Consider the following 27,153-nt stretch of genomic DNA (forward strand, 5'->3'; position numbering starts at 1 on the left):
AGTAAATTCTTATTTTCTCTGACGTCCTAGTGGATGCTGGGGACTCCAAAAGGACCATGGGGATTATACCAAAGCTCCCAAACGGGCGGGAGAGTGCGGATGACTCTGCAGCACCGAATGAGAGAACTCCAGGTCCTCCTCAGCCAGGGTATCAAATTTGTAGAATTTAGCAAACGTGTTTGCCCCTGACCAAGTAGCTGCTCGGCAAAGTTGTAAAGCCGAGACCCCTCGGGCAGCCGCCCAAGATGAGCCCACTTTCCGTGTGGAATGGGCTTTTACAGATTTTGGCTGTGGCAGGCCTGCCACAGAATGTGCAAGCTGAATTGTACTACAAATCCAACGAGCAATAGTCTGCTTAGAAGCAGGAGCACCCAGCTTGTTGGGTGCATACAGGATAAACAGCGAGTCAGATTTTCTGACTCCAGCCGTCCTGGAAACATATATTTTCAGGGCCCTGACTACGTCCAGCAACTTGGAATCCTCCAAGTCCCTAGTAGCCGCAGGTACCACAATAGGCTGGTTTAAGTGAAACGCTGAAACCACCTTAGGGAGAAATTGAGGACGAGTCCTCAATTCTGCCCTGTCCGTATGAAAAATTAGGTAAGGGCTTTTATAGGATAAAGCCGCCAATTCTGAGACACGCCTGGCTGAAGCCAGGGCTAACAGCATTACCACTTTCCATGTGAGATATTTTAAGTCCACAGTGGTGAGTGGTTCAAACCAATGTGATTTTAGGAACCCCAAAACTACATTGAGATCCCAAGGTGCCACTGGAGGCACAAAAGGAGGCTGTATATGCAGTACCCCCTTGACAAACGTCTGAACTTCAGGAACTGAAGCTAGTTCTTTTTGGAAGAATATCGACAGGGCCGAAATTTGAACCTTAATGGACCCTAATTTTAGGCCCATAGACAGTCCTGTTTGCAGGAAATGCAGGAAACGACCCAGTTGAAATTCCTCTGTAGGGGCCTTCCTGGCCTCACACCACGCAACATATTTACGCCAAATACGGTGATAATGTTGCACAGTTACATCCTTCCTGGCTTTGATCAGGGTAGGGATGACTTCATCCGGAATGCCTTTTTCCTTCAGGATCCGGCGTTCAACCGCCATGCCGTCAAACGCAGCCGCGGTAAGTCTTGGAACAGACAGGGTCCCTGCTGGAGCAGGTCCTTTCTTAGAGGTAGAGGCCACGGGTCTTCCGTGAGCATCTCTTGAAGTTCCGGGTACCAAGTCCTTCTTGGCCAATCCGGAGCCACGAGTATAGTCCTTACTCTTCTCCTTCTTATGATTCTCAGTACCTTGGGTATGAGAGGCAGAGGAGGGAACACATACACTGACTGGTACACCCACGGTGTTACCAGAGCGTCCACAGCTATTGCCTGAGGGTCCCTTGACCTGGCGCAATATCTGTCCAGTTATTTGTTGAGGCGGGACGCCATCATGTCCACCTTTGGTTTTTCCCAACGGTTCACAATCATGTGGAAGACTTCTGGGTGAAGTCCCCACTCCCCCGGGTGGAGGTCGTGTCTGCTGAGGAAGTCTGCTTCCCAGTTGTCCACTCCCGGAATGAACACTGCTGACAGTGCTATCACATGATTTTCCGCCCAGCGAAGAATCCTTGCAACTTCCGTCATTGCCCTCCTGCTTCTTGTGCCGCCCTGTCTGTTTACGTGGGCGACTGCCGTGATGTTGTCCGACTGGATCAACACCGGCTGACCCTGAAGCAGAGGCCTTGCCTGACTTAGGGCATTGTAAATGGCCCTTAGTTCCAGGATATTTATGTGAAGTGACGTTTCCATGCTTGACCACAAGCCCTGGAAATTTTTTCCCTGTGTGACTGCTCCCCAGCCTCTCAGGCTGGCATCCGTGGTCACCAGGACCCAGTCCTGAATGCCGAATCTGCGGCCCTCTAGAAGATGAGCACTCTGTAACCACCACAGGAGAGACACCCTTGTCCTTGGAGACAGGGTTATCCGCTGATGCATTTGAAGATGCGATCCGGACCATTTGTCCAGCAGATCCCACTGAAAAGTTCTTGCGTGGAATCTGCCGAATGGAATCGCTTCGTAAGAAGCCACCATTTTTCCCAGGACCCTTGTGCATTGATGCACTGACACTTGGCCTGGTTTTAGGAGGTTCCTGACTAGGTCGGATAACTCCCTGGCTTTCTCCTACGGGAGAAACACCTTTTTCTGGACTGTGTCCAGAATCATCCCTAGGAACAGCAGACGTGTCGTCGGAATCAGCTGCGATTTTGGAATATTTAGAATCCTCCCGTGCTGTCGTAGTACTACTTGAGATAGTGCTACTCCGACCTCTAACTGTTCTATGGACCTTGCCCTTATCAGGAGATCGTCCAAGTAAGGGATAATTAAGACGCCTTTTCTTCGAAGAAGAATCATCATTTCGGCCATTACCTTGGTAAAGACCCAGGGTGCCGTGGACAATCCAAACGGCAGCGTCTGAAACTGATAGTGACAGTTCTGTACCACAAACCTGAGGTACCCTTGGTGAGAAGGGCAAATTGGGACATGGAGGTAAGCATCCTTGATGTCCAGAGACACCATATAGTCCCCTTCTTCCAGGTTCGCTATCACTGCTCTGAGTGACTCCATCTTGAATTTGAACCTTTGTATGTAAGTGTTCAAGGATTTCAGATTTAAAATAGGTCTCACCGAGCCGTCCGGCTTCGGTACCACAAACAGCGTGGAATAATACCCCTTTCCTTGTTGTAGGAGGGGTACCTTGATTATCACCTGCTGGGAATACAGCTTGTGAATGGCTTCCAATACCGCCTCCCTGTCGGAGGGAGACGTTGGTAAAGCAGACTTCAGGAACCGGCGAGGGGGAGACGTCTCGAATTCCAATTTGTACCCCTGAGATACTACCTGCAGGATCCAGGGGTCCACTTGCGAGTGAGCCCACTGCGCGCTGAAATTCTTGAGACGGGCCCCCACCGTGCCTGAGTCCGCTTGTAAGGCCCCAGCGTCATGCTGAGGACTTGGCAGAAGCGGGGGAGGGCTACTGTTCCTGGGAAGAGGCTGCCTGCTGCAGTCTTTTTCCCCTTCCTCTGCCCCGGGGCAGATATGAGTGGCCTTTTGCCTGCTTGCCCTTATGGGGACGAAAGGACTGAGCCTGAAAAGACGGTGTCTTTTTCTGCTGAGAGGTGACCTGGGGTAAAAAGGTGGATTTCCCAGCCGTTGCCGTGGCCACCAGGTCCGATAGACCGACCCAAAATAACTCCTCCCCTTTATACGGCAATACTTCCATATGCCGTTTGGAATCCGCATCACCTGACCACTGTCGCGTCCATAACCCTCTTCAGGCAGAAATGGACAGCGCACTTACTCTTGATGCCAGAGTGCAAATATCCCTCTGTGCATCTCGCATATATAGAAATGCATCCTTTAAATGCTCTATAGTCAATAATATACTGTCCCTGTCCAGGGTATCAATATTTTCAGTCAGGGAATCCGACCAAGCCACCCCAGCACTGCACATCCAGGCTGAGGCGATTGCTGGTCGCAGTATAATACCAGTATGTGTGTATATACTTTTTAGGATATTTTCCAGCTTCCTATCAGCTGGTTCCTTGAGGGCGGCCGTATCAGGAGACGGTAACGCCACTTGTTTTGATAAGCGTGTGAGCGCCTTATCTACCCTAGGGGGGGTTTCCCAACGCGCCCTAACCTCTGGCGGGAAAGGGTATAATGCCAATAATTTTTTTTTTTTGTTGAAATTAGCAGTTATTTATCGGGGGAAACCCACGCTTCATCACACACCTCATTTAATTCATCTGATTCAGGAAAAACTACGGGTAGTTTTTTCACACCCCACATAATACCCTTTTTTGTGGTACTTGTAGTATCAGAAATGTTCAAAACCTCCTTCATTGCCGTGATCATGTAACGTGTGGCCCTACTGGAAAATACGTTTATTTCCTCACCGTCGACACTGGAGTCAGTGTCTGGGTCTGTGTCGACCATCTGAGGTAACGGGCGCTTTAGAGCCCCTGACGGTGTTTGAGACGCCTGTACAGGTAATAACTGATTTGCCGGCTGTCTCATGTCGTCAACAGTCTTTTGTAAAGTGCTGACACTATCACGTAATTCCTCCCATAAGACCATCCAGTCAGGTGTCGACTCCCTAGGGGGTGACATCACTATAACAGGCAATTGCTCCGCCTCCACAACGTACCGACACACAGCACACACACAGGGAATGCTCTGATAGAGGACAGGACCCCACTAGCCCTTTGGGGAGACAGAGGGAGAGTTTGCCAGCACACACCAGAGCGCTATATATATACAGGGATAACCTTATATAAGTGTTTTTCCCTTATATAGCTGCTGTATAGATTTATCTGCCAAATTAGTGCCCCCCCTCTCTTGTTTTACCCTGTTTCTGTAGTGCAGGACTGCAGGGGAGAGTCAGGGAGCTTCCCTCCAACGGAGCTGTGAGGAAAAATGGCGCCAGTGTGCTGAGGAGATAGGCTCCGCCCCCTTCTCGGCGGCCTTTCTCCCGCTTTTTTAAGGAAAAATTGGCAGGGGTTAAATGCATCCATATAGCCCAGGAGCTATATGTGATGTATTTTTTGCCATATAAGGTGTTTTTATTGCGTCTCAGGGCGCCCCCCCCCCCAGCGCCCTGCACCCTCAGTGACCGGAGTGTGAAGTGTGCTGAGAGCAATGGCGCACAGCTGCGGTGCTGTGCGCTACCTTATTGAAGACAGGACGTCTTCTGCCGCCGATTTTCCGGACCTCTTCAGTCTTCTGGCTCTATAAGGGGGCCGGCGGCGCGGCTCTGGGACCCATCCATGGCTGGGCCTGTGATCGTCCCTCTGGAGCTAATGTCCAGTAGCCTAAGAAGCCCAATCCACTCTGCACGCAGGTGAGTTCGCTTCTTCTCCCCTTAGTCCCTCGGTGCAGTGAACCTGTTGCCAGCAGGATTCACTGAAAATAAAAAACCTATACTTAAACTTTTTTACTAAGCAGCTCAGGAGAGCCACCTAGTGAGCACCCTTCTCGTTCGGGCACAAAAATCTAACTGAGGCTTGGAGGAGGGTCATAGGGGGAGGAGCCAGTGCACACCAGGTAGTCCTAAAGCTTTTACTTTTGTGCCCAGTCTCCTGCGGAGCCGCTATTCCCCATGGTCCTTTCGGAGTCCCCAGCATCCACTAGGACGTCAGAGAAACATTTTTTTTATACCAATCTTGTGGTCTGGCACTCTCGATTAAATAAAACACTTTCCCGGGTGCCCTCACAAGTAGAAACATATGACGACAAAGTGCGGCACTCCGCAGTTACAAAGAAACACACCGCACAGTGGACTGCATGGACTGCATCAACATTTCAATCTTAATGATTTTCGTCATGATAACCTGATATCCTGCTGAAAATCATTAAGATTGAAACGCTGATGCAACCCACTGTGTGGTGTGTTTCTTTGTAATTCCGGAGTGCCGCACATTATGTTATTTTATATATATATCTATCTATCTATCTGAACAACGAACTTTCCTTCAGACAGGATGCATGAGCTCAGTACTCAGTGCGCTTGCCTGGCTCCCTGCTCTCCCAGCTCCGTGAATGGTCTGTGACAGCAGATCCGTCTGAAGGAAGATGGCAGCCATGGGCGCCAAACACACTGCCCCCCATATACCCTACAGATGTCACTTGACATGTCTGTACCTGTGTCTGTATAGTAATGGTGGCTACGCGTGCACTGGGAGGTGAGGAACCCCCCCCCCCCCCCCCCCACTGCAAAGTACCTAACAAAAATCCCCCCGGATAGTGTGACTATAAGCAGAGCACACACGGAGGATTTAAGAGGCATATGGTGACTGTAATACGCAGAGAAAATACCAAAAGAGTATATACTGTTATAACCACTATATTATATGAAAACCCTGACGCACAGTGCCCCCCTCAGGGTACAGAATATAGGGATAGCTATGAGATACACGGAATGGAAATCACACAGCAGCTATTGGCACACACACAGTCACATGTACAATGCAGAAAGCATCACAAATACCAATAAAACTGCACTGGACTAGCAATACTGTAGTACCTGCACTACACAAGTAAAGCTAATTAGGAATATAGATATATCAATGCACAGTAAAGACTGGATGTATATCACAGGGAACTTGTATTAAATATCCCATGACAAAGTGCACTTGTTCTTAACTAACACTGTCTAAAGACATGTAGAATACTTAAGTGTCCTGTAAATGCACAGCATTCTTCTTTCTTCAATTGAAAGCTCTTTTTAGGGCTGCCCAGCGCAGCCCTCCCTGTTGTCAGCCTGCAGGCGCAGGCGCCAACTTACAAACTGAGCTCCTGTGCACCGAGGCGGGGTTATAGAGGAGGCGATGCAGTGCATCTTGGGAACAGTCTCGGGTCAAGATCCAACTTTACACCCCAATTTTATCCCTGTGGAACCCCAGTGTACCCCGCTGCAGAAATCAGAGCTGCTGGCTGCCAACCTTAAAATATGTGGACAATTGGAAGCATAACCCTGCCCATGCTGATACATTAGGGCGCAGTGTTTCAAGAAAGTTTGGGAACCACTGATCTAGACGAAGATTCCCCTGGATGCATCTTTATTTTGTTGTATGACACTACATGATAAATCTCAACTTGCACGCTCCATTATTACATACTGTAAAAGACTGCAGGAAGTGATATGAATGACAGCCAGGCTCACTTTTGCTCTTCAACACAGAAAAGATTAACTGGAAAATGGGTAAAAAAATAAAATAAAATCTGGAAACACATGAAACTTGGTCTAATTGTTTGTGTAAAACAGCGTCTATTCCAGTGAGGCAGAGGGACTGGGGGCATGGCCAGCAGCTCACAGAGCGCTGGCCATACCCCCACTGTGACGAAAATTGACGATCGCATCATCCACACGAGGTCACGCCCCCTTTTCAATAGACCACACCCCTTTTTGGCGTCCTCCTTGAGACTTCACAAAGTTGGGAGGTATGCCTTATGTATGATACGTATATTCGGTATCAGTAGAAAAATAGTACTCGATGGCAAAGCTCTCACAACTATATACTCCAGTATGCACAGGTGGTATATGCAAAATACACTCAGAGCGGTGTGTGCCATAGGAGTGGAGAGTGCAGCGGCCATGAGACCCACCTCTTCCATCAAAGTTATCCTTCGGCACTATATTGTGGACACTTATGACAAGTTTGCTTTGGAGCCTACGACTCTCCAGATATTTCCCAGAGTATACTGCAATCTTATTCCATTTATTAGGTAGGACAACCTATAAGTGGAAAATATTAAGGGGTCTATTCATAAAGCATTGAAAACTGGAGAAGTGAGCCTGTGTAGCAGTTGCCCATGGCAACCAATCAGCTGCTCCATACAATTGTATAGTATGCAAATTATAAATGTTACTTCAATGCTGATCGGTTGCCATGGGCAACTTCTCCACTCTTTTCACTGCTTTATGAATAGACCCCCTTACTGAGGCTGCCGGTTTAATAAAAGAGCTGTTGAAAAGCAGCAAACTTGAACATTAAACTTAATTTGACTTAAATTTAATACTAATGTGCACTAAGGTGTCAGATGCAGAGAGGTGCTTCGTAACATCAGTGTAAAAATATCAATCACATATACAAGCAGGATTGGACTGGCCCACAGGGGCCCAGGAGAACCCCCCGGTAAGGCCCAACTGTCTGCCCCCACCCCCTCTCCTCTAGGAATCAGGTTCCAGACGGTGATCAGGTTCCAGACGGTAGTACTTTAATTACACATTATACATATGTTACCTTATACAGCACAAGACTATGGTGCATTTTCTACAGTGCATTGCCATTATTTATCTGGTACATTATCATGATTATCATGCATGCACTAGCAGTATTTACTATATATATTTATCAAGGGGCCCAGCCCATGCACTCTCCAATGATTGGGCAAACCTCCAATGTAATGGCTGACCACACCCCTTTTGGAGACTACACCCCTAAACATGGGCACTACCACTGCATTCCACGGTGGGCCCTTCATGCCCCATTCAAACACTGTATACAAGTTTTCTTGGGACTTATTCATCCTGAAATACAAGGATCTGCACTCAAGATAGACAGATAATAATATTGCTGTCTTAAGGGTTTCACTCATTATTTATTTAATTTATTAACAGTTATTTATATAGTGCACACATATTCCGCAGCGCTTTACAGAGAATTTTTGGCCATTCACATCAGTCCCTGCTCCAGTGGAGCATACATTCTATATTCCCTACCACATACATACGTGCACAGAGCCGGCCCTTACCAATATGATGCCCTAGGCAAGATCTTGACTGGTGCTCCCTAGCACCACCACTAGTTCCACCTCTGTCAGTGCACCCCTTTCCCAGCACCATCACCCCTCACCCATAGCAGTCCTTATTTTGAGTTTCATACTCCCTAAATTTTAAATAGGAACAGTGTGCACATTCGGCACACATCCCAAAAAGGGGTGTGTTTTTTTCTGGCAAGGGGCATGGCCAAACAATAGTTTCCCCAATTCAAATTACGCCACACAGTACTACAAATTTAGTCACATTTTATCATGATAGTGTCCTTAATTCATGGTACATCACACAGTAGTACCGCTATACAGTACCTTATATACATTACTCCTCACAGTAGTGCCCCTTATTCACATTACACCACACTGAATTGCTCCTTATTCACATTACACCACACCATATTGCTCTTTATTCACATTAGACCACCCAGTAGTGCACTTTTTATACATTACGCCACACAGTAGAGCACCTTATACACATAAGTAATACACTTATACACATAATACCACACAGTTATGCCCCTTACACATATGACACACATTATTAATGTGCTTATAAACATAATGCACCTTACACATTATGACAACCTTTATTAATGCCCTTATACACATAATGTCCCTTACACATGTCACACATTATTAATGCCCTTATACACATAATGACACACATAATGCCCCTTACACATATGTCCACATTATTAATGTCCTTATACACATAATGACACACATAATATCCCTTACACATATGCCACACATTATTAATGACACACATAGTGCCCCTTACACATTTACTGCACATTATTAATGCATTTTTACATATGACTCACATAATGCCCCTTACACACATGCCAATCACTACTCCACAACCAACCCACTCACACAAAGCACTCACACAGCCGCTAACACTGTGACCTCTGCCTCTGCTTGGATACAGATGTGTCCTCATAAATCTTGCCTCAGTGCTAATGTCGGGTGACTTTTCTTGATGAAAATGCATCTTATTTACATTATTCTGTGGCTAGGATGCACAAGCAACTTCTGCTGATTAAAATGATATGCAGCATGCCTATATACTGTGTGAGACTGTGGCTGTATCTGCATATGAAATGCTACACACAGAATATAGGCATGCCACATATCATTTTAAGAAGCTGCTGATGCCCCTAGGCATACCAAATGCCCCAGGCATTTGCCTAGTTTGCCTATGCCTAGGGCCGGCTCTGTACGTGCACACATTCACGCTAAGGTTAATATTTGTTGGGAGCCAATTAACCTACCAGTACATTTTGGATTGTGGGAGGAAACAGGAGCACCCGGAGGAAACCCACACAAGCACAGGGAGAATATACAAACTCCACACAGTTAAGACCATTGTCCATTTTGCTCCAAGGGTACTGTATTATAAAATTTATTGGGAAAATGTAATATTACAAATAACCTGACAAACCATGACTATGAGGATATCAGGCGCCACTTTGGCAATACACTACAATTAGCACTTAAAACATTTATGCTGGCTATCCAAAATCCTCTATAAATAATGACACAATCCCTGTCACCAACCTAGCACAAAGGTAAAGAAGGGCAAGGCCGCCATTGGGGAGGATGGCCGCTAATTCAGTCCCGGGCCCTGACTGAGAGGGGATCCTGGTGGCAGCAGTATGGATCAGGGCCAGGCCACCAGCTGGTTACTGGCAGACAGCCATGGGACAAAGCCGGCAGTTTACTGAATTTAGCTCAGCTGCAAGCCAGTAGGTATAGTACCCCGTGGACCAGCAGCCAATCAGGATCTGCCACTTGGCATCCCCTGACTGGCTGCTGGTCTGTAAGCTCTGATTGGCTTATGGACAGTGCCAAATTTTAAATACCGCTAGCTCTGCCCCTCCTTAGCTGTCTGCCGATAACCAGCTGGTGGCCCGGACCCAGTCCTCACTGCTGCTAACTGGGCACCCTCCTGCCTGCAGCTTTCCAACTAGGGCAACCAGTGGCCAGGATGGTAAGCTGGGGGGGGGGATGCAGTTGTGTGTGTGTGGCGGGCTATGGGACAGTGTATGTGGCAATGACGAAAGTACGTGCGGCTACGAAGCTGTGCGTGTGTGTGTCTATTTGGCAGTGTATGTGTGTGTGTGTGGCTACGTTATGGGGCAGTGTGTGTGTGTGCAGCTACAGATGTGCTCTCTTACATCTTTGCTCTGTGCGCTACAAGTCGCATTACACATAACACGTGAGTGCCATGTAACTCGGTAGCACCAAATGTCTTTTTTACTTTTTTTTCCGCAAAATAGGACGCACATGCAGCTTCTGCTGATTAAAATGATATGCAGCATGCCTATATTCTGTGTGTGACTGCGACTGTATTTGCATACAAAAAGCTATGTAACGTGGCATTTCGGATACAGATACAGCCACAATTACACACAGAATATAGGCATGCTGCATATCATTTTAACAAGCAGAAGCTGCATGTGCGTCCTATTAAATTTTTGCAGGAAAATGCAACACAAATATATGCTTGGAGCTACAGACTTCCACCATGGCATAGCGTGACTTCAAGGGGTGTTTAGCATGACTGCAGCAAGGAAGTAACAGGACACATCTGTATGGGGAGCAGTGTGTGGCTATGGGGCAGTATGTGTGTGCAGTGTCGGACCGGGACATGATGGGCCCACCGGAGAAATGCAGTGGTAGGGGCCCATTATTAGAGGCTTTGCAAACTATTTGTATTTAATATATATATTACATACTGCTAGTGTATGCATGTGACGTGCGGTGGGGTGAGGTAGGTGAGGCAGAGCCTTTCCTGTCATACTTACGTTTAAACCAGAGTTTTGATTGAATAAAGTATATGAAAAATACTAATAATTTGTTTGAAATATCTTCTTTGCATTATTCTAATAATTTTTATAGCCCAAACTCTGGAGTAAAAAGTCTATGGCAGGTGAGGCAGTGCCTCACCTGTGTATCTTTTCAGCACATCTCTAATCAAAACTCACCAAATTTCCAGGAGCTTATACTGCTGCACCTGTGTACCCTTTGGCTTATATATTGCATGGAAATCTGGCTCTGGGGATAGCCAGCGCTTCCTGAGCCATTTAGCTCATTGCACGTCCCTGTCAGGCAGAGACACGGGAGTATCAGGTTTCATGAGCTACCGACGAACCTTCCCAACCACAGGAGAGCTAGAAGGGGGGAGAGAGCTGTAAGTGTCCAAGGGATCCCAGCTTCTCCTCCTGCCCGCCTGGGTTCTTTGTAACCTGTTATATAATGAGAGCATTTGGGTCTAGAGAGAGAGACACACACAGAGAGTCCTCCTGATTCCTGTCCCAATGTGTAAGCAGTACAGAGTCTGCTGCCATTCTACATGTGACACCATACATGAAAGATTTTATTTTTCTATGTGTATTTTAATGTTGTTTAAGTTATCTTTGTTCCACTACAAGAAAACTTTCTAAAGTAGTTGTCTCTCAATTAAGTAGAACTATAAACAGTACTCAGGTATTATACATTTTTCGTTTAAATCTAATATACACCATTTATTTAAATTTAATATAAACAATCCATACCTCCCAAAATGACCTATTTCTGGAGGGACAAAATGCTCTCTACCTGGACTTCCCTCTTAATTTATGATTGCAATCACATGTGTTGAAACACCTTTCTTATAAATTAAATAGTTCAACACAGGTGACACCAATTCTATATTAAGAGGGAAGTCCAGGTCACTCATTGAATGAATGAAAAATTATAAATTAAGAGCATGGATCCCATTAAATTTATTAATGACCAGGTTTTAGATGTGATAATTATAATTTCTTATTGCCAGTATTCGTGGTAATAAAAAAAAATGCACAACCCAAATGTATGTAGAATACCTCCTGGGACTGTACGAGAGGCCGTTACCAGGCAACTTGTGCAATATAGCCTATAGGTGACCTAAAGCATGGGTCTTCAACCTGTGGCCCTCCAGCTGTTGTGGAACTACACATCCCAGCATGCCCTGCTCAGTTTTAGCATGCCTTAATAGCAAAACTGTTGCAGGGCAGGCTGGGATGTGCAGTTCCACAGCAGCTGGAGGGCCGCAGGTTGAAGACCCATGACCTAAGGATTTATTTAAAAATGATGCCCCTTTATATTTCAGTGATCTGGCAAATAAGTTTTCAAACTGTCCACACTGGAAGTTACTTTGACATATCTCCATTTCTACCACACAAGATTGCATGTACACATAAATATATCTTAAACATGTTCATTGCTACAAAACATGTACATTGTAAAGGATTAAGTAATTATATACCCATGTATGTGGCATGAATGAATGTATTTAAGGGTCTTGTAGTCAGGACAGTGTTAACTGGAACTTTTCAGCCCGCACTCAGTGACTATCAGGCCAAGTGCAACTGAAACAATACAATATTTATTACCAGTTATTTAAAAAGCACACACATATTCCGCAGTGCTATACTGAGAATATTCAGTCATTTGCATTCCTTAGTGTCCCAGTGGAGCTTACAATCTCTACAACCTATTACATGCATGTATACACACACATATACAGTACAAGTGAATTATCATTGAGATCCAATTAACCTACCAGTGAAGTTATGAATTGTGGGAGGAGACTGAAACACCCAGTGGAAACCCATGCAAACATGGTGAGAATAAACATAGTCCACACTTTGTACCATAGTGGGAATCAACAACAAGGCCTCACTTAAAAGTTTCTTCTATTTATTGTGCCCTCCCATGCCTCCAGCTACATTTTGAGGGTAGCATGGACATAAGCTCTGAAATGAGGGGGGAGCAAGGGGACATATATATATATATATATTTGAGAGGCTCTGTCAAAATACTGTGTTGACAGTTAATATGGGCAGTGTCAGGAGGGAGATGATACCAGTCCTATGCCCTTCTCCCTGCCCACTTCATACGTTCCTCACCTCTTTCCCCTCCCACCTTTGTCAGCTCTCCTTTGTCCTTCCACCCCCCTCATGGCGCCCCCTGACCTCTCCCTATTTCCAACTGGGTTTAGCTGAAAACGTACCCTGTAAAGTCTGCACCACATACACAACCATGATCCATAGGATTGCATGGTTGTGAATGCTCCTGTGAAAGGGTCACACGTGGGCGCAGCTAGTCTCCACCGCAAGGCAGCCACACGTGCAACCTGTTCGCATGTAAGCTGATTATTTATTTATTTATTAACAGTTTCTTATATAGCACAGCAAATTCTGTTGAGCTTTAATTGCGCCTGCATCTGTACATAGATAGATATTTCTGTCATCAGGTAGGTGGTGTGGCCGTTAAGTCCAGGTGCCCCTGAGGGGGCAACATTCAGCGATTTAGGGGTGCCAAAATGAAATAATATCTTGCCACTCCCCCAACCAAAAATGTTGTGGTGCCCCGTGCATGGAGCATACGCTAAATGAGCCACTTGGATGAGACTGCTCTGTAACTGACCAGCACTGTGAGCATAAAAGCAGTGAGTGGCAGTAGGTAGCGTTAGGACAAGTAGCAGGTGGCTGACATGTGGGTAGCTCTAAGTAAACCCATTCATTCTGTGTGGTAGTCACACACTTTGTCATGATTACATCAGTACAGTCTATCACCCAATCTTCTGGTTCACCTGCACTATATAATCTTTCAACATATAAAGAATACTGACTTGGAAAAAGTAATCTGTACAACATTTTGCAATGGTAAAAATCTGCTGTATTTGCGAACTTTCTTTTAAACTGTATACTACTTTAGATCAAAGGGGTATTTTTAATGGTGCAAAATCTATCCTTACTAGGGAAGAATGATATATGATAAGCTGCACTGTCACCACCAACAATAATATCACACAGCGCCTCATATCTTTAAAAAAAATGTACCTATTGCAGTATACACAAGATAGGATAATTGTCTATTTAATTATTGCTGCTTTAAAACGTCATCGGGCAGACTGGTACGGAACCCACTGATGCCTGGCCTTGTCGCTAAACAGTATATATAACGGTTACTAGGTATATATATATTTGTGTGTGTGTGTGTGTACGTGTAGACAACTCAGCATGGCACCAAATATTAAATGAAATATACTTCTTTATAAAGTAAGCAAAACATAGTCACATACCTCCTGATTCAAACCTACAGACTCAATTAACGAGTCACTTAAATTTCAGAAATCTGTCATTGTACAACAGTATGAACAGAGTTACACACAGGTCTATACTTGTCTTCATGTCAGCCTGTGTGTACACTGATGGGATGTATGTAAAATGATCTAATTTCTATAACTGTACCTGCCTCTGCCACAGTCTAGCACAGAGGACCTCTCTGTATACTTCTCATCAGAGCAAACATTTCAGGAAAATCTAATCTGCGGATTAAAATCCATTTATCCTCAAGGATGAACAGACACTATTATATATATATATATATATATATATATATATATATATAAAATATACCGTGTATGTCTGCATGTAAATAGATTATATTATACTATACACACATGCACGGGAGGAAACCCTGGGATTTGTTGTTCCACCAAGGCTGGGTGGCCTCTGGTTACTTAAAGGTTATGTTAAGGGTTTCGAGCACCTTAAGCCAAAAGTGCTCTAAAAATAAGCATTAATATTATTCGCATTTTACGCTGTTTATTGTTCTGTGAATGAAATTGTACTTTAGTACCAATGATGTATTTTAAAGGTACATTTTTTTTTCGTTCAGAACGGTGTATAGTTATTCTAGATACACAAGTGTGCGTATGCATAGAAATATAAACACAACGCAGCTGCCACGAAGTGACAATGTGACGTGCATGAATCATGGTGTATGATCCAAGCTGTTACACCCCCCCCACCCCCACCCCTTCTTCTACTCTATTTGCTCAAGACCTTCCAACTAAACAAACAAGCTCTTTGTGATTGGATTGACATGATGCTAACACGCTTAATGCCCAAATCATCGTGAATGCAGGTAGAGTTCTCACTAATACCAATACCAGGATCTTCAACACAGAGCCACACAAGCACTTCAAAACCGCCCCAAAAAGTCCAGGAAAAAGTTATTCCTGTCCCCTCCCTGAGCAAATAAAGCTAGCATTAAGTGAGCCACGTCATTCCTGCAACCACGTCTCATCTACGCAAGACTAAACCTTTGTGTTACCTGCAGTCTTCTCAGCTATCCTGGCCTGCGACGCTTGTTCCAACAGCTCTGCATCCAACTTGAGTGTGTCCAGTTCTCTCTCCCTGCTCATCAGCGCTTCTTGCAGCTACAAATAACCAAAGAAATCAATGTGTATAATACAAACAGGCTCTGCAACCTTTTTATTTACTCATCTATCTCCAGATGTCTACACAGTAGAAAACAATACCACTCCAACAGTCTGTTTGTTTTATAATGTAAATGTTTAGATTGCAATTTACTTGGCTAAATTATCGCCTTTTAAGATAATGCAAGGTACAACTTATTGTACTTCTAGCGCTGAACTGTCTGGTCACAGAATAGTGCAATACCTACTTACTTTGACAGTGACAACCTGGGATAAATAGGAATTACAATTCTCATCTGAAGGTACAGTACGACATGCTTTCAAGCATGATGGTCAATTACAGTTTAATTAGGTGTATCTTTACTAAAGTGCAGGTTTTCAAATGAGGAGCTGTTGCCCATGGCAACCAGATTCTACTTATTTATCTACCACCTTCTAGAAGATAATAACCATAATCTGATTAGTTGCTATGGGCAACATCTCCACTTTTGGAAACCCGCACTTGAGTAAATATACCACCAAGGGGGATCTTCCGTCTAAAGTGACGGGAGATCGCAGGGTGCGATATACAATTGATGTCCCCTATTGCGCCCATTAGTGTCAGGTTTAGCTGCGTAAAGCTAATGTGCGCGATCGGGAAAAGTGCATCTAGTGGTTGCCGGTGGGAATAGCATTTGAGATACACCTTAAGACTGCAGCCATGGACTGATCACTAGATGGAGCTTCAGATAACCAGTGGTGGTAAACAGCAACAGCAAGGAGAACCAGGGACAGATTAACAATGGGGCAGATGGGACTACAGCCCAGGGGTTAAAGTGAGCCGGAACGGGGCGGAACTGCGTTCCGTCAGTTCCACCAGGAGACGGAACGCAGTTCCGCCTCCCCCGGCTCACCTAACCTGATGTCCCAGGCGGCGCTGCAGGGAAATGCCGGGCGCCCGCTGAGATCGCGTTACCAGCGGGCGCCCGTCTCCCTCTCCGCAGCGGCAGCCGGAGCTCAGTACTGAGCTCCGGCTTCCGGCTCTGTCAGTGCGCGCTATGGGAGAGACGTCATGACGTCTCTCCCATAGTGCCGAGGAGCGGGCGGCGAGAGAGGACTGCGGCGGGAGCGGGGCTTGGTAAGTATGGTGCTCCCCCCCCCTCCCTCCTATATGTGTACCACTAGCGGTGTTTCTACTGGGGGCTAGTTACTGGGGGGCTTTACTACTGGGGCAAACTACAGAGGGGCAAAACTACTGGGGGGCTTTACTACTGGGGCAAACTACAGAGGGGCAAACTACTGGGGGGCTTTACTACTGGGGCAAACTACAGAGGGGCAAACTACTGAGGGGCTTTAGTACTGGGGGCAAACTACTGGTGGGCTTTACTGCTGGGGCAAACTACAAGGGGCAAACTACTGGGGGCATTACTACAAGGGGGCAAGCTACAAAGGGGTAAACTACTGGCAGCATTACTACTGGGGGCTAAACTACAAGGGGGTATAATTACAGGAGCTAAACTACTGGGGGTATAACTACAAGGGGGCAAACTACTGGGGACATTACTAACTTTGGCAAACTACATGGGGGCTAAACTACAGGGGCTAAACAACTGGGGGCACAACTGCAGGGGGCATTACCACTGGGGGATAAACTACATGGGGCAAACTACATGAGGGCAAAACTACTGGGGGCATTACCACTCAGAGGCTAAACTAAAGGGGGGGGGGGAGTAAATTGCTGGGGTCATCTGCAGGGGCATTACCAGTATGGGCATGACTACTGGGGCTAAACGACTAGGGGCAATACTACACAGGGGCATTACCATTAAGGGCATTACTGATGGGGTGCACAGTTAATGAGGGCATTGTAAAGGGGGCACTTCATAAGGGGCACTACTGTTGGGGGCATTGCATAAGGGGCACTACTACTGTGGGCATTGTATAAGGGGTGCTACTGCTGGGGGCATTACTGTATGGGCCGACAAAGAAGCTGCATTCCCGGTCCGCCGTCCGTCGCTCCACCCCTACCATCGCCGCCGCACTGGAAGCCCAGGTTCCAGACTCCCAGCTGCAGCGGATCTGGGACCAGGCCGGCTTTATTATCCCTGCCGCTGCATCGAGCTCCTGTGACCGCGGCGCTACTAGTTCAAATCTGTCGCTGATTGGCTGCCGGTCCGCAGCAGTTTTGAAATATTAGCGCCGTGGTCACAGGAGCTCGATGCGGCGGCAGGGATAATAAAGCCAGCCTGGTTCCAGATCCACTGCAGCCGCCCTCAGCCTCTTCTGCCGCCCCGCCCTCGGACCTCTGCGCACCCACAGCTTCCTCCTCCGCACTATCTCCGAGGCCCACAGCCTCCTCCACGTCACGCCTACCACAGCCTACTCATCCACAGCACCGCAGACCACCGCCGCTGCTAAACAGGTAATCTAACCTGCTGCCTTTCTCTCTCCCTAGTCCCTACTGTATTCCCTTGCTGTCACTTTCCATGTCCCTGCTGTCACTCTCCCTGTCACTCTATAATGTGAATTTCGGCTCATACCGTGTGCTATAATGTGAATTTCGGCTCATACCGTGTGCTATCATGTGAATTTCGGCTCATACCGTGTGCTATAATGTGAATTTCGGCTCATACTGTGTGGTGTAATGTGAATTTTGGCTCATACCGTGTGCTATAATGTGAATTTCGGCTCATACTGTGTGGTGTAATGTGAATTTCGGCTCATACCGTGTGGTGTAATGTGAATTTGGCTCATACTGTGTGGTGTAATGTGAATTTGGCTCATACTGTGTGGTGTAATATGAATGTGGCTCATACTGTGTGGTATAAATGTGAATTTCGGCTCATACTGTGAGGTATAATGTGAAAGGGGTCCTACTATTGTGGTGCATAATGTGTATAAGGGGTATATGGTGTGGTAAACTACACTGAAGGGCACGCCCCCCTGTCAGGAGTGCGCGCGCCTTCGGCGCGCACATAATTGCACCCTTCACTTTTCCATACCCCCACTTCAAAATTTCCACTTGGGTACTACTACTGTGGGCATTATTACTATTGTGTGACCACGCCCCTTTCTTTTTGAGGTCACACCCCCAATACCTTTATTACATGGGCACCGTGGGGAGGGGGGTGAGTTCCACCACCTCTCTAGGACCACTTTAAGCACTGCTACAGCCCCATGCCTCCACATAAATATAACCTATCATTATTATAACAGCATGATGATGATCAGCTGCCTAGCTGGCCACGCAGCCGGACATAAGTCATAAGTATTAAAATTGTTTTTCAGTTGTTTTTCCCCCCAAAAAAATACTATGCAATTTTTCTATTTTATGCATTTAGGGGCCTATTCATTATTTTAATTGTCAGGGGTGGATGGAACTCGATAATTAAGTATCTGTGTCGCTGCAAATTGCTCCGGCATGGAGCTAAGCTAATCTGAGTATCAGCTATCCATGCGAGTCTGACTCGGCAGTGCTACTGCACATGCCTGCAACTTACATCGAAAGGAGTAGAGCGGTGGTGGAGGGATCCGAATGGATCCCTCTTCGCAACCAGGACAGCTTCGTCTAGGTAAGCAGCAGGTGTGTGGAAACAAATGCCATCTGAAGATGGTGAATATTCTCGCAGTCAAGCTCCAAAATGTTGAATTTAGGTTCCCATACTGGTGTATGGACACAGCAGACCAGATCTGGAGTGGAAGCAGGAGCTATCCATGATATCTTTTGAGTTACTTTTATAATGAATGGCACGGACACTTAATTTATACATGTCATGTCCAGTCTGCATAGCCACAAGCCAACCCTTAGACCTGATGTTTCTCGTTTTTGCATATAGGGCGCAAATGTGTACTCAGTTGCGAATGAGTTTGCGATAGCTTCCCTTGCTAACATTAGCAGTTCTGTAGCCTAGAAAATCGCAATTGCATTTGCGTGCATACATGAATTAGGCCCTCAGATATTTCTTAAATTCACTATAAAACTCTGGGATCTACAGATTGAGCCACACTAGGCGTTGCTCTGTGACGCTGAGAGTGTCTCCGTCTGGTCGGGCCCACGTGCCCGTGACGGAGACGCGCCCCATTCACTTGAATGGAGAGCGTATCCGGGTGGGAGCGCGCGCCAAGACTGAGACGCTCAGAATGGGAAGCAGCTCTGTGCACTCCCGGCGTGACTAGGCAGAAGGATCGCCTAGTCACGTCGGGAGTGCACAATTGTGGTGTAGCTGCTATAGATAAGAGCAGCTCCATCTGTAAGTATGTTGAAATGCTGGGTACACACTCAATGATGTGTACCCAGCATGACATCGGCGGCGACAGGGGGTGCTGGAATCTGCTGATGCAGACAGCAATGGAGCGACGATGGGGGGAGGGGGGGGGGGTTGGGGAGCGGGGGCCATGCTTCCGAATGCGGCATTGTTGCCCATTGAACCTGCATGTAGACTGAGAATCTCATTGACGAAGCACGGGAGTGTGCATCATCAGTGACACAGTGCATACCCACTGGACGATTTTAACGATGTGTCATTCTGATCCGTCGGAAACGCCCACATCGTTAAAAAAAATCATCTAGTGTGTACCCAGCATTAGAATCTGTAAAAAGCACAGTTCAGCAGCTCCTGGTGAGGTTAGCGCTAGTGGCTTTAATCAGTCTCCTGGCAACCAGTCAGGTGTGCAGACCAGGAGTTAACATGCTGTGCTGTGTTGGTTTCTGGACTTCTGATAATTGGCTGATCAGCCTTTTAAGGGCACTCCCTCGGACACTTCTTTATGGGTTGTAATCAGTCTGTTTTTGCCAGTCCTGCCTTTCACTTGGATATCTGCTCTGTTCTGCTCAATGAAGCTATTCGTTTGTACTATTTCGAAGATTTGTTCATATTTCTTGTTATTAATCTTGGCTATTCAGAAGACCTGCTAAGCGTCTATCTACAGTTCACTTACCTGTTTTATTTAGGAACCTGGAGCTCTGCCAGTATGTCTCCTACAGTGCAACTAATCTGGGCTGTTCAAAAGAGCTGCCGAGCTGCTTTTTACTATGTATATCACCTGTGCTATTTGGGAGATTTGGCTAGCATTTCTATACAGTGCAAGTATCTGTCTTGTGCAGAGGACATGTTGCCTGTCAGCATTTCTCTACATTGAAGTTATATGGAAGGGAGTTCATCAGGCTCAGGATCACGAAAGGCACTAATAACACATACCCACCAGCACTGCTCTGCGAAAACCGATATAAATTCTGAAAGAGGCGTGACCATGGGTAAAGGGGGCGTGGCCCTGTGAGGAATAAATAGGATTGGGAGACGCCACAACCCGGTATAAAGCCCTTTTTTGGCCGGTACAGACCATAAAAAACAACAGTACTGTACCAGCCAAAAAGGTACAGTTGGAGGGTATGATAACATATGTACATATGTAGCCATACTCCTCTTACTGCAATGTGGCATGTTGTATCACGGCATGATGCATAACATGCCAGGCTGGGACTATTTTCAGCCGGCGATCGCTTCCTTAATTCCTTTAGGAATTCCTCCCCCTCTTGAATGGTCTAAAAGTTCAAAAGGGAAAGATACAATGAATCCAGTAAAGCGACTGTGCATGCCAGTCCGTCCCCAAATGGGAGACCAAGGACAACAGCAATTTTGGCCCTCCTCTAACACCAATCTTGTCCATGCAAACCTCCTAAAGACAACAAAACTCCCTGAAAGCAATTATTTCAGTTATACTGGACATGATTTAATGCATACAGCACATGACTAGAGCTAATTATTGGCACACCATGACAAACACAAGGACAATAGAGTGTTGATGTGCTATGACACACATAACCAAGGAATAAGGTGTTTATGACTTCCCTGTCTAACTTGCACACATCCGTGAAACAACGCTGCCAAGGTCCATTGCTTGCAAGGAGTGATATCATTTGGATCCATGACATGACAAGAAAAATTCCCATTTAGGACAATATATTCCTATTTACCCTTAGAGAGTTTGGTAGCAAAATGCTAAACTGAGCAAATGGAATCACGGAAAATCTGATAATGGTTTGCCGGAGGGTTGGAAAAAAAAGTTTAATACACAAAAAAAAACAAAAAAAAACAAACATTTTATTTGTGCAACATGGCTTGGTGCATGGCAGGCTGAGACTATTTGCAGTCGACGATGGCTCCATTAATTCCTAATGGAATTAATGGAGTGATGGCCGGCTGTCAATAATCACAGACCAGCACGTGATGTGGCATGCCGCATCGCAGCAAGATGAGCAGGCTGCATCTGTATGTATTAAAAACCTTGATCAACCAAGTTTAATGCTTTCTAACATTAACAATCCAAAGTTATTAGGCTTTGATATGATTTATTTTACATCTTTCAATAAAACCAATTTTTAGTGCTTATTATTCCTTTTACAGCTGAATATATGTAGATAGACTAAACATATTAAAACATATAACGTACACTCAGAGACATCTCAATAGGACTGATGCTTTTTAATTAAAATAAATATGAAGGAGATTAAACCATGATATGTTTCCCTATGTATTGCCTCTTTAATGTGTTGGAGTTGTTTACTCTTTCAAATTAAGAATGTTGTGATTTTCTCCTGTCCTATAGGATTGTCAGGGGAGGAGTTTGTGGAGTCTTAAGGTGTGTACACATGGTGAGATTCAGGCTAACCCCGATTCTCACTATGCGATAGGGGCTAGGTCGGTATCGCAAGCATATAATGACTGTGCTTGCGATACTGACTATGTGCGATTTTGGCTAAGTGTCAATTTTGTCAATCTTTTCTACGAGATAGTAAAAATTGACTTGCCTGCACAGTCTATCTAGGCTTGCGATTCTGGCTGTGCGGGACCGCACATCGGCATTGCATCGGGATCACAAGGTGACTTTCACCTTGCGATCTACACTAACTTTTCTTACGATTTTGACTATATAGTCAAAATCGTAAGAAAATATCTCACCGTGTGTATACACTCTTAGCTAATGCTAGGCAGATTTAGTACCTCTCTGGTTCACCCTCCCACCCTCCTTTTATCTCTGTTGGGTGTGTGAACTGACTGCATTGGTTCAGCTTAAGCACATGAAAACCACAAGCAACAAGAATGTGGAATAATACCAAGGAGCTTCCCTTATAAAAGGCTTTTTTAAGAAGTCACGGCATAGTGAAAAAAAAAAACCGGTTTAAAAAATATATATATTTACATTTACATTTGGCTTAAACCAAGGTGATTTAAACCAGCCAACCCTGGTTTGCTGTAACTATGGCCCTCATTCCGAGTTGATCGCTCGCTAGCTACTTTTAGCAGACGTGCAAATGCATAGTCGCCGCCCACGGGGGAGTGTATTTTCGCTTTGCAAGTGTGCGAACGTCTTTGCAGCAGAGCTCTCCATAAACATTTTGTGCAGTTTCAGAGTAGGTCTGGACTTATCCAGTCCTTGCGATCACTTCAATGTTTTTGTTTCCGGAATTGATGTCAGACACCCGCCCTGCAACACACTTGCGTTTGGCCAAACACTCCCAGAAAACGGTCAGTTGACACCCACAAACGCCTTCTTTCTGTAAATTTCCATGCGACCGGCTGTGCGAACGGAATCGTTGTAGAAGCCATTGCTGGGTAACGAACCACTGTGTACTCGTACGACGTGCCTGCGCATTGCAGTGCATACGCATGTGTAGAGATGTGCCCTGTCATCAGAGGTGCAGATTCTAGCTGTGGGCAGCGCTGGGGCAGCTTGTCTGTCCCCAGCGCCTGTCAGTGTGCAGCGGCGGCGGGTGTCCGCTGCAGGGACAGTGTATCGGTTCCCTGCACCAGACGAGAAGCGACGACGGGCAGCGGAGCTGCGGCGTTTCAAACTTGGCGCCACTTTGGCCACCAATGAGGAGCGCCGCTCGCGTCTTTTCAAACCCGGCGCCGTCTTGCGAGCCAAACACGGCTCGCGGGGCGCCGGCCAATCAGGAGAGGGCGCGGTGAGCCAATCGGCGCTTGCCGCGTCATAGGCCCCGCCACTGGCATGTGACATCAGACGCCGAGGGGGGTGCCAAACAGAGAAGCCGCGCCGAGGAGCGGTGAAGATCCGGGCGGCGCGAGGAAGAAGAGGACGTCGCGGTGGAAGGTCCTGAGGCCGCGGAAGAGGCCAGAAAACGCCAGGCTCCTGGAAGAAGATGTCCAGCGGCGGCTGGACTCGGAGAGGCGACGGCGGCGCCGCTGGCCAGGACGGGCCAGTGGCAGAAGAGTGAAGAGCAGCGCCGGAGAGGCCACCAGGGGTGGGAAGAAAAGAGCTGACGAAGCTCCCCCCTGGTGCCTCTCCCACAGGGTCAGATAGGCCCTTTTCGGGTGACCCTGCTACCCCTTTCTTCCCTAGACCACCGGGTGTTCGGGCATTAGGCCCGTGGGTGCAGTCAGGCCCTCCCGGCCTGTGGGCAAATAGTCGGGCCTTCTCGGCCCATGGCCATGTATAGTCGGGCTCCTGGCCCGTGGCCCTATTAACCGGGCACTAGGCCCGAGGCCCAATTAGGCAGGCACTAGGCCTGGGGCTCAGTTTGGGCATTAGGCCCGGGTAGGAATAGTCAGGCCACAGGCCTGTGGCACCAGTAGGCGGGCATTAGGCCCGAGGGGCAATATCAGGCGATAGGCCTGTGGGGCATTAGAGGGCAATAGGCCCTAGTTCGTTCACGGCCGCTTAGAGAAATAAGGTGACCCTGGGCATTAGGCCCAGGTCACCCAAACGGGCACAAAGTTAGGCAGGCGTTAGGCCCGAGGGTGAAGCCAGGCCTCGGGCCTGTGGACAGATAGGGGGCAGTAGGCCCAAGTAGGTGTACGGAAGGTGGGTGAGCTGTACGGCGCCCCCTCCCTGGTGTTCTGAAGCGGGTAATTAAAGGGACAGCACCGTGGTTGTTACTCGCACTGCTATTGTGGTGTGTTGTCTCCGTGCAGGGCCACGTTTGTTAAGCTTGTGTTTAGTTTGTTTGCAACACACCCACAGAGTTAGTTGAGGGCTCTGCTGTTATAGTTGGTATAGGAGTCACTAGGTCAGAGTTAGGCCCTGCACGGCTGTTGTTTGTTTGCCTCCTTACAGGGACCTGTAAGTGGAGAAGAAGTTCGCAGTGCGGAACCAACGGTGAGTAACATCCGTGTCTGTCCGTCCCTTTGTCTGTCCCCTGAGCGCCGGAATAGGGGTTTGCTCACGGACGTGAGAACCCCTTCATCAGACTACGCGCAAGAGTGCGAGTGTGTGAAATTTGGGTGGCTGAGGCTTTGTGCCGGTGATGACCTTACACCCAACCGATGAAGGTTGCCGCCACCCCTGGGGTATCCCCTTTTCCGGTGGAAGAAGGGTTGAAACCCCCCTTAAGTTAGTTTATTTTCTCCTCAGCTCGTTCGTCCGTCAGCTCCGAGAGGGGATCGCCGTGTCCGGGTCCGAATGAAGATTTCCAAGTCCGTTGAAGGTTCCGGTACCTGAAGGTGAGAGAGTGCGGCGCCTGGCAAGTGGTGAACCTACACCTGCACGGCAGCAGGCACTACACCGCACCGCCACCCTCTTACACATGCACAGATTAGCCCCGTTCTGCCATGATTGCTGCGCTGCGAAAATCCGTAGCGAGCGATCAACTCGGAATGACCCCCTATATCCAGTGAGTGTAGTATTAATGATTAAGCAGCAGTGTAGGTTCAGCTGCACACAATTAAGTATTTCTGACATCCCACTACAACAGCTGCAAAATATGAAAATATTAGGTTTGAGTCATCTGTATCTTGTGCCTATTGGCATTGCCTATATTAGTGATTCCCAAACTTTTCTAAATCATGGCACCCTAGAGTATCAGAATTTTTTTCACGGCACCCCTAAACCAAAAGTTTCTTATTGAGAAATTTAGAAATAAATATTAAATTAAGTAAATTGTGTTTATATGTCATCTTTAGGTTAAGTTATGTGGTGAGGTACAAGATTTGCTTCTGTTTGTTCACATATTTTATGATTGACAGTCACCAGCACTGGTTTTACCCATTACTTTGACTACAAATTATTTGAATTGGTCCTGGACCACCAAACCAAGGCACCCCTGCAAGTGTCCCAAGGCACCCCTGGGTGCCACTTTACACAGTTTGAGAACTACTGGCCTATATGCATTTTACAAGGCTCTTAGCGCTAATAAAACACTGGAAACCACCACTTTTAATAGCAATGGGTAGATTTGCTGTAGTGTTATGTTTGTGTGCCAGTATTAGATTCAAGATCAAAATACTAGTAAATTAACATATTCAAAAAGGCTTCCAAACTTACAATAAAGAGCAAAAAGGATACTTAATGGGCGCTACAAGTCCTAGCAACAGACACATGATGTTTGGCCCAATTCCTTAATTCTAGGAATGATTATTATTATTTAAAAGAAAAAAAAAATATTTGCAATGAGTTTACTGAAAACTGGACATTCAACAGAAAGATACAATAAGTATTCCACCCCCAGTGGGCGCACCATAGAAAGGTAGAGAGCCGCTGCAGCTGCCAAGCGGTAGAGGTACCTCTAAAGCAGGCATGTCCAAACTGCGGCCCTCCAGCTATTGTGAAACTACACATTCCAGCATGCCCTGACACAGTTTTGCTGTCAGAGAATGCTAATGCTGTGTTAGGGCATGCTGGGATGTGTAGTTTCTCAACATCTGGAGGGCCGCAGTTTGGACATGCCTGCTCTAAAGGGAAGCAAGCTAGGCAGGCTAAACTACTATTATTACACACTTTAGGGGGTATTCAATTAACAGCGATAATTTACCACAGCTAATTAATTCACCGGGGTCTATTCAATTAGCCTCATTACCTGGCATTTATTGGGGATTATGCTTCGGGTGCCTCAGACATGCGAAGCATAATCCCTAATAAACAGCCAATAAAACCTGTGATAATGCATGGGTCTGGATACTTACCCCTGATTCCATGTGTGATTTCATGTGTTTTCTCCCCACCAAAAAAAGGGCTTTAATTGAATAGTTCGGTTATTACTATAAGTAAAAAAACGCCTTTTTTTATTTTCCGGAGAAACATGATCGGGGCTAATAAAATAACCCCCTAAAGCAGCTTAAAAGGTGATATGAGTGAAAGATATTAATGAAAGAGATACCGTTCATATCTTTCAGTGTGGAGGCACCAGCGATGAACGATGCGCGGCCCCGCGCTCGTTCATCGGTGGTGCCCTGTCGCTTGTGCATGCAGGCCAATATGGACAAGATCGTCCATATTTACCCGCACTGCTATGGATTTGGGTGACTGGGGGAGTGAAGAAACTTCACTGGCCCCCACCCCCACCCCCTGGTCGCCCGTCGGCCGTATCTGCCGTCGGGCAGCTCGGCTGGGGATCTATCAGTGTGTAGAGCCCATTAAAGTGGAGATCTCCATTCAGTTAGTTGTTTTAAAAGACACATTCACCTGTAATCCTTATTAAACCTACGTATATTTTAAAAAAGGACAAGTTGTTCACTTAATGCAAACAAGACCAGTCACAATAATGCAGCCGAGTTGCTGTATGGTTCTGCAGACGTAACAAAAAGTCTGTTTGTATTTATAAATATTTTACAACTTTCTTAATTCACTCCTCTTATA

The 27,153-nt window shown here is 46.5% G+C and overlaps 1 protein-coding gene across 5 annotated transcripts in view; it reads right to left on the reverse strand.

Moving 5' to 3' along the window:
* Positions 1-27,153, reverse strand: part of MIPOL1 (mirror-image polydactyly 1) — a 921,515-nt gene that overhangs the window by 540,906 nt on the left and 353,456 nt on the right. For all 5 annotated transcript variants that reach the window (XM_063947849.1, XM_063947848.1, XM_063947845.1 and 2 more), the window contains one exon: positions 15,477-15,582. In XM_063947849.1, coding sequence (XP_063803919.1) covers positions 15,477-15,582 — 106 coding nt within the window. The remainder of the gene's footprint in view (positions 1-15,476; positions 15,583-27,153) is intronic.

The sequence above is a fragment of the Pseudophryne corroboree genome, chromosome 12 (assembly GCF_028390025.1).
Source record: "Pseudophryne corroboree isolate aPseCor3 chromosome 12, aPseCor3.hap2, whole genome shotgun sequence".
In the NCBI taxonomy this organism is placed as follows: domain Eukaryota; kingdom Metazoa; phylum Chordata; class Amphibia; order Anura; family Myobatrachidae; genus Pseudophryne; species Pseudophryne corroboree.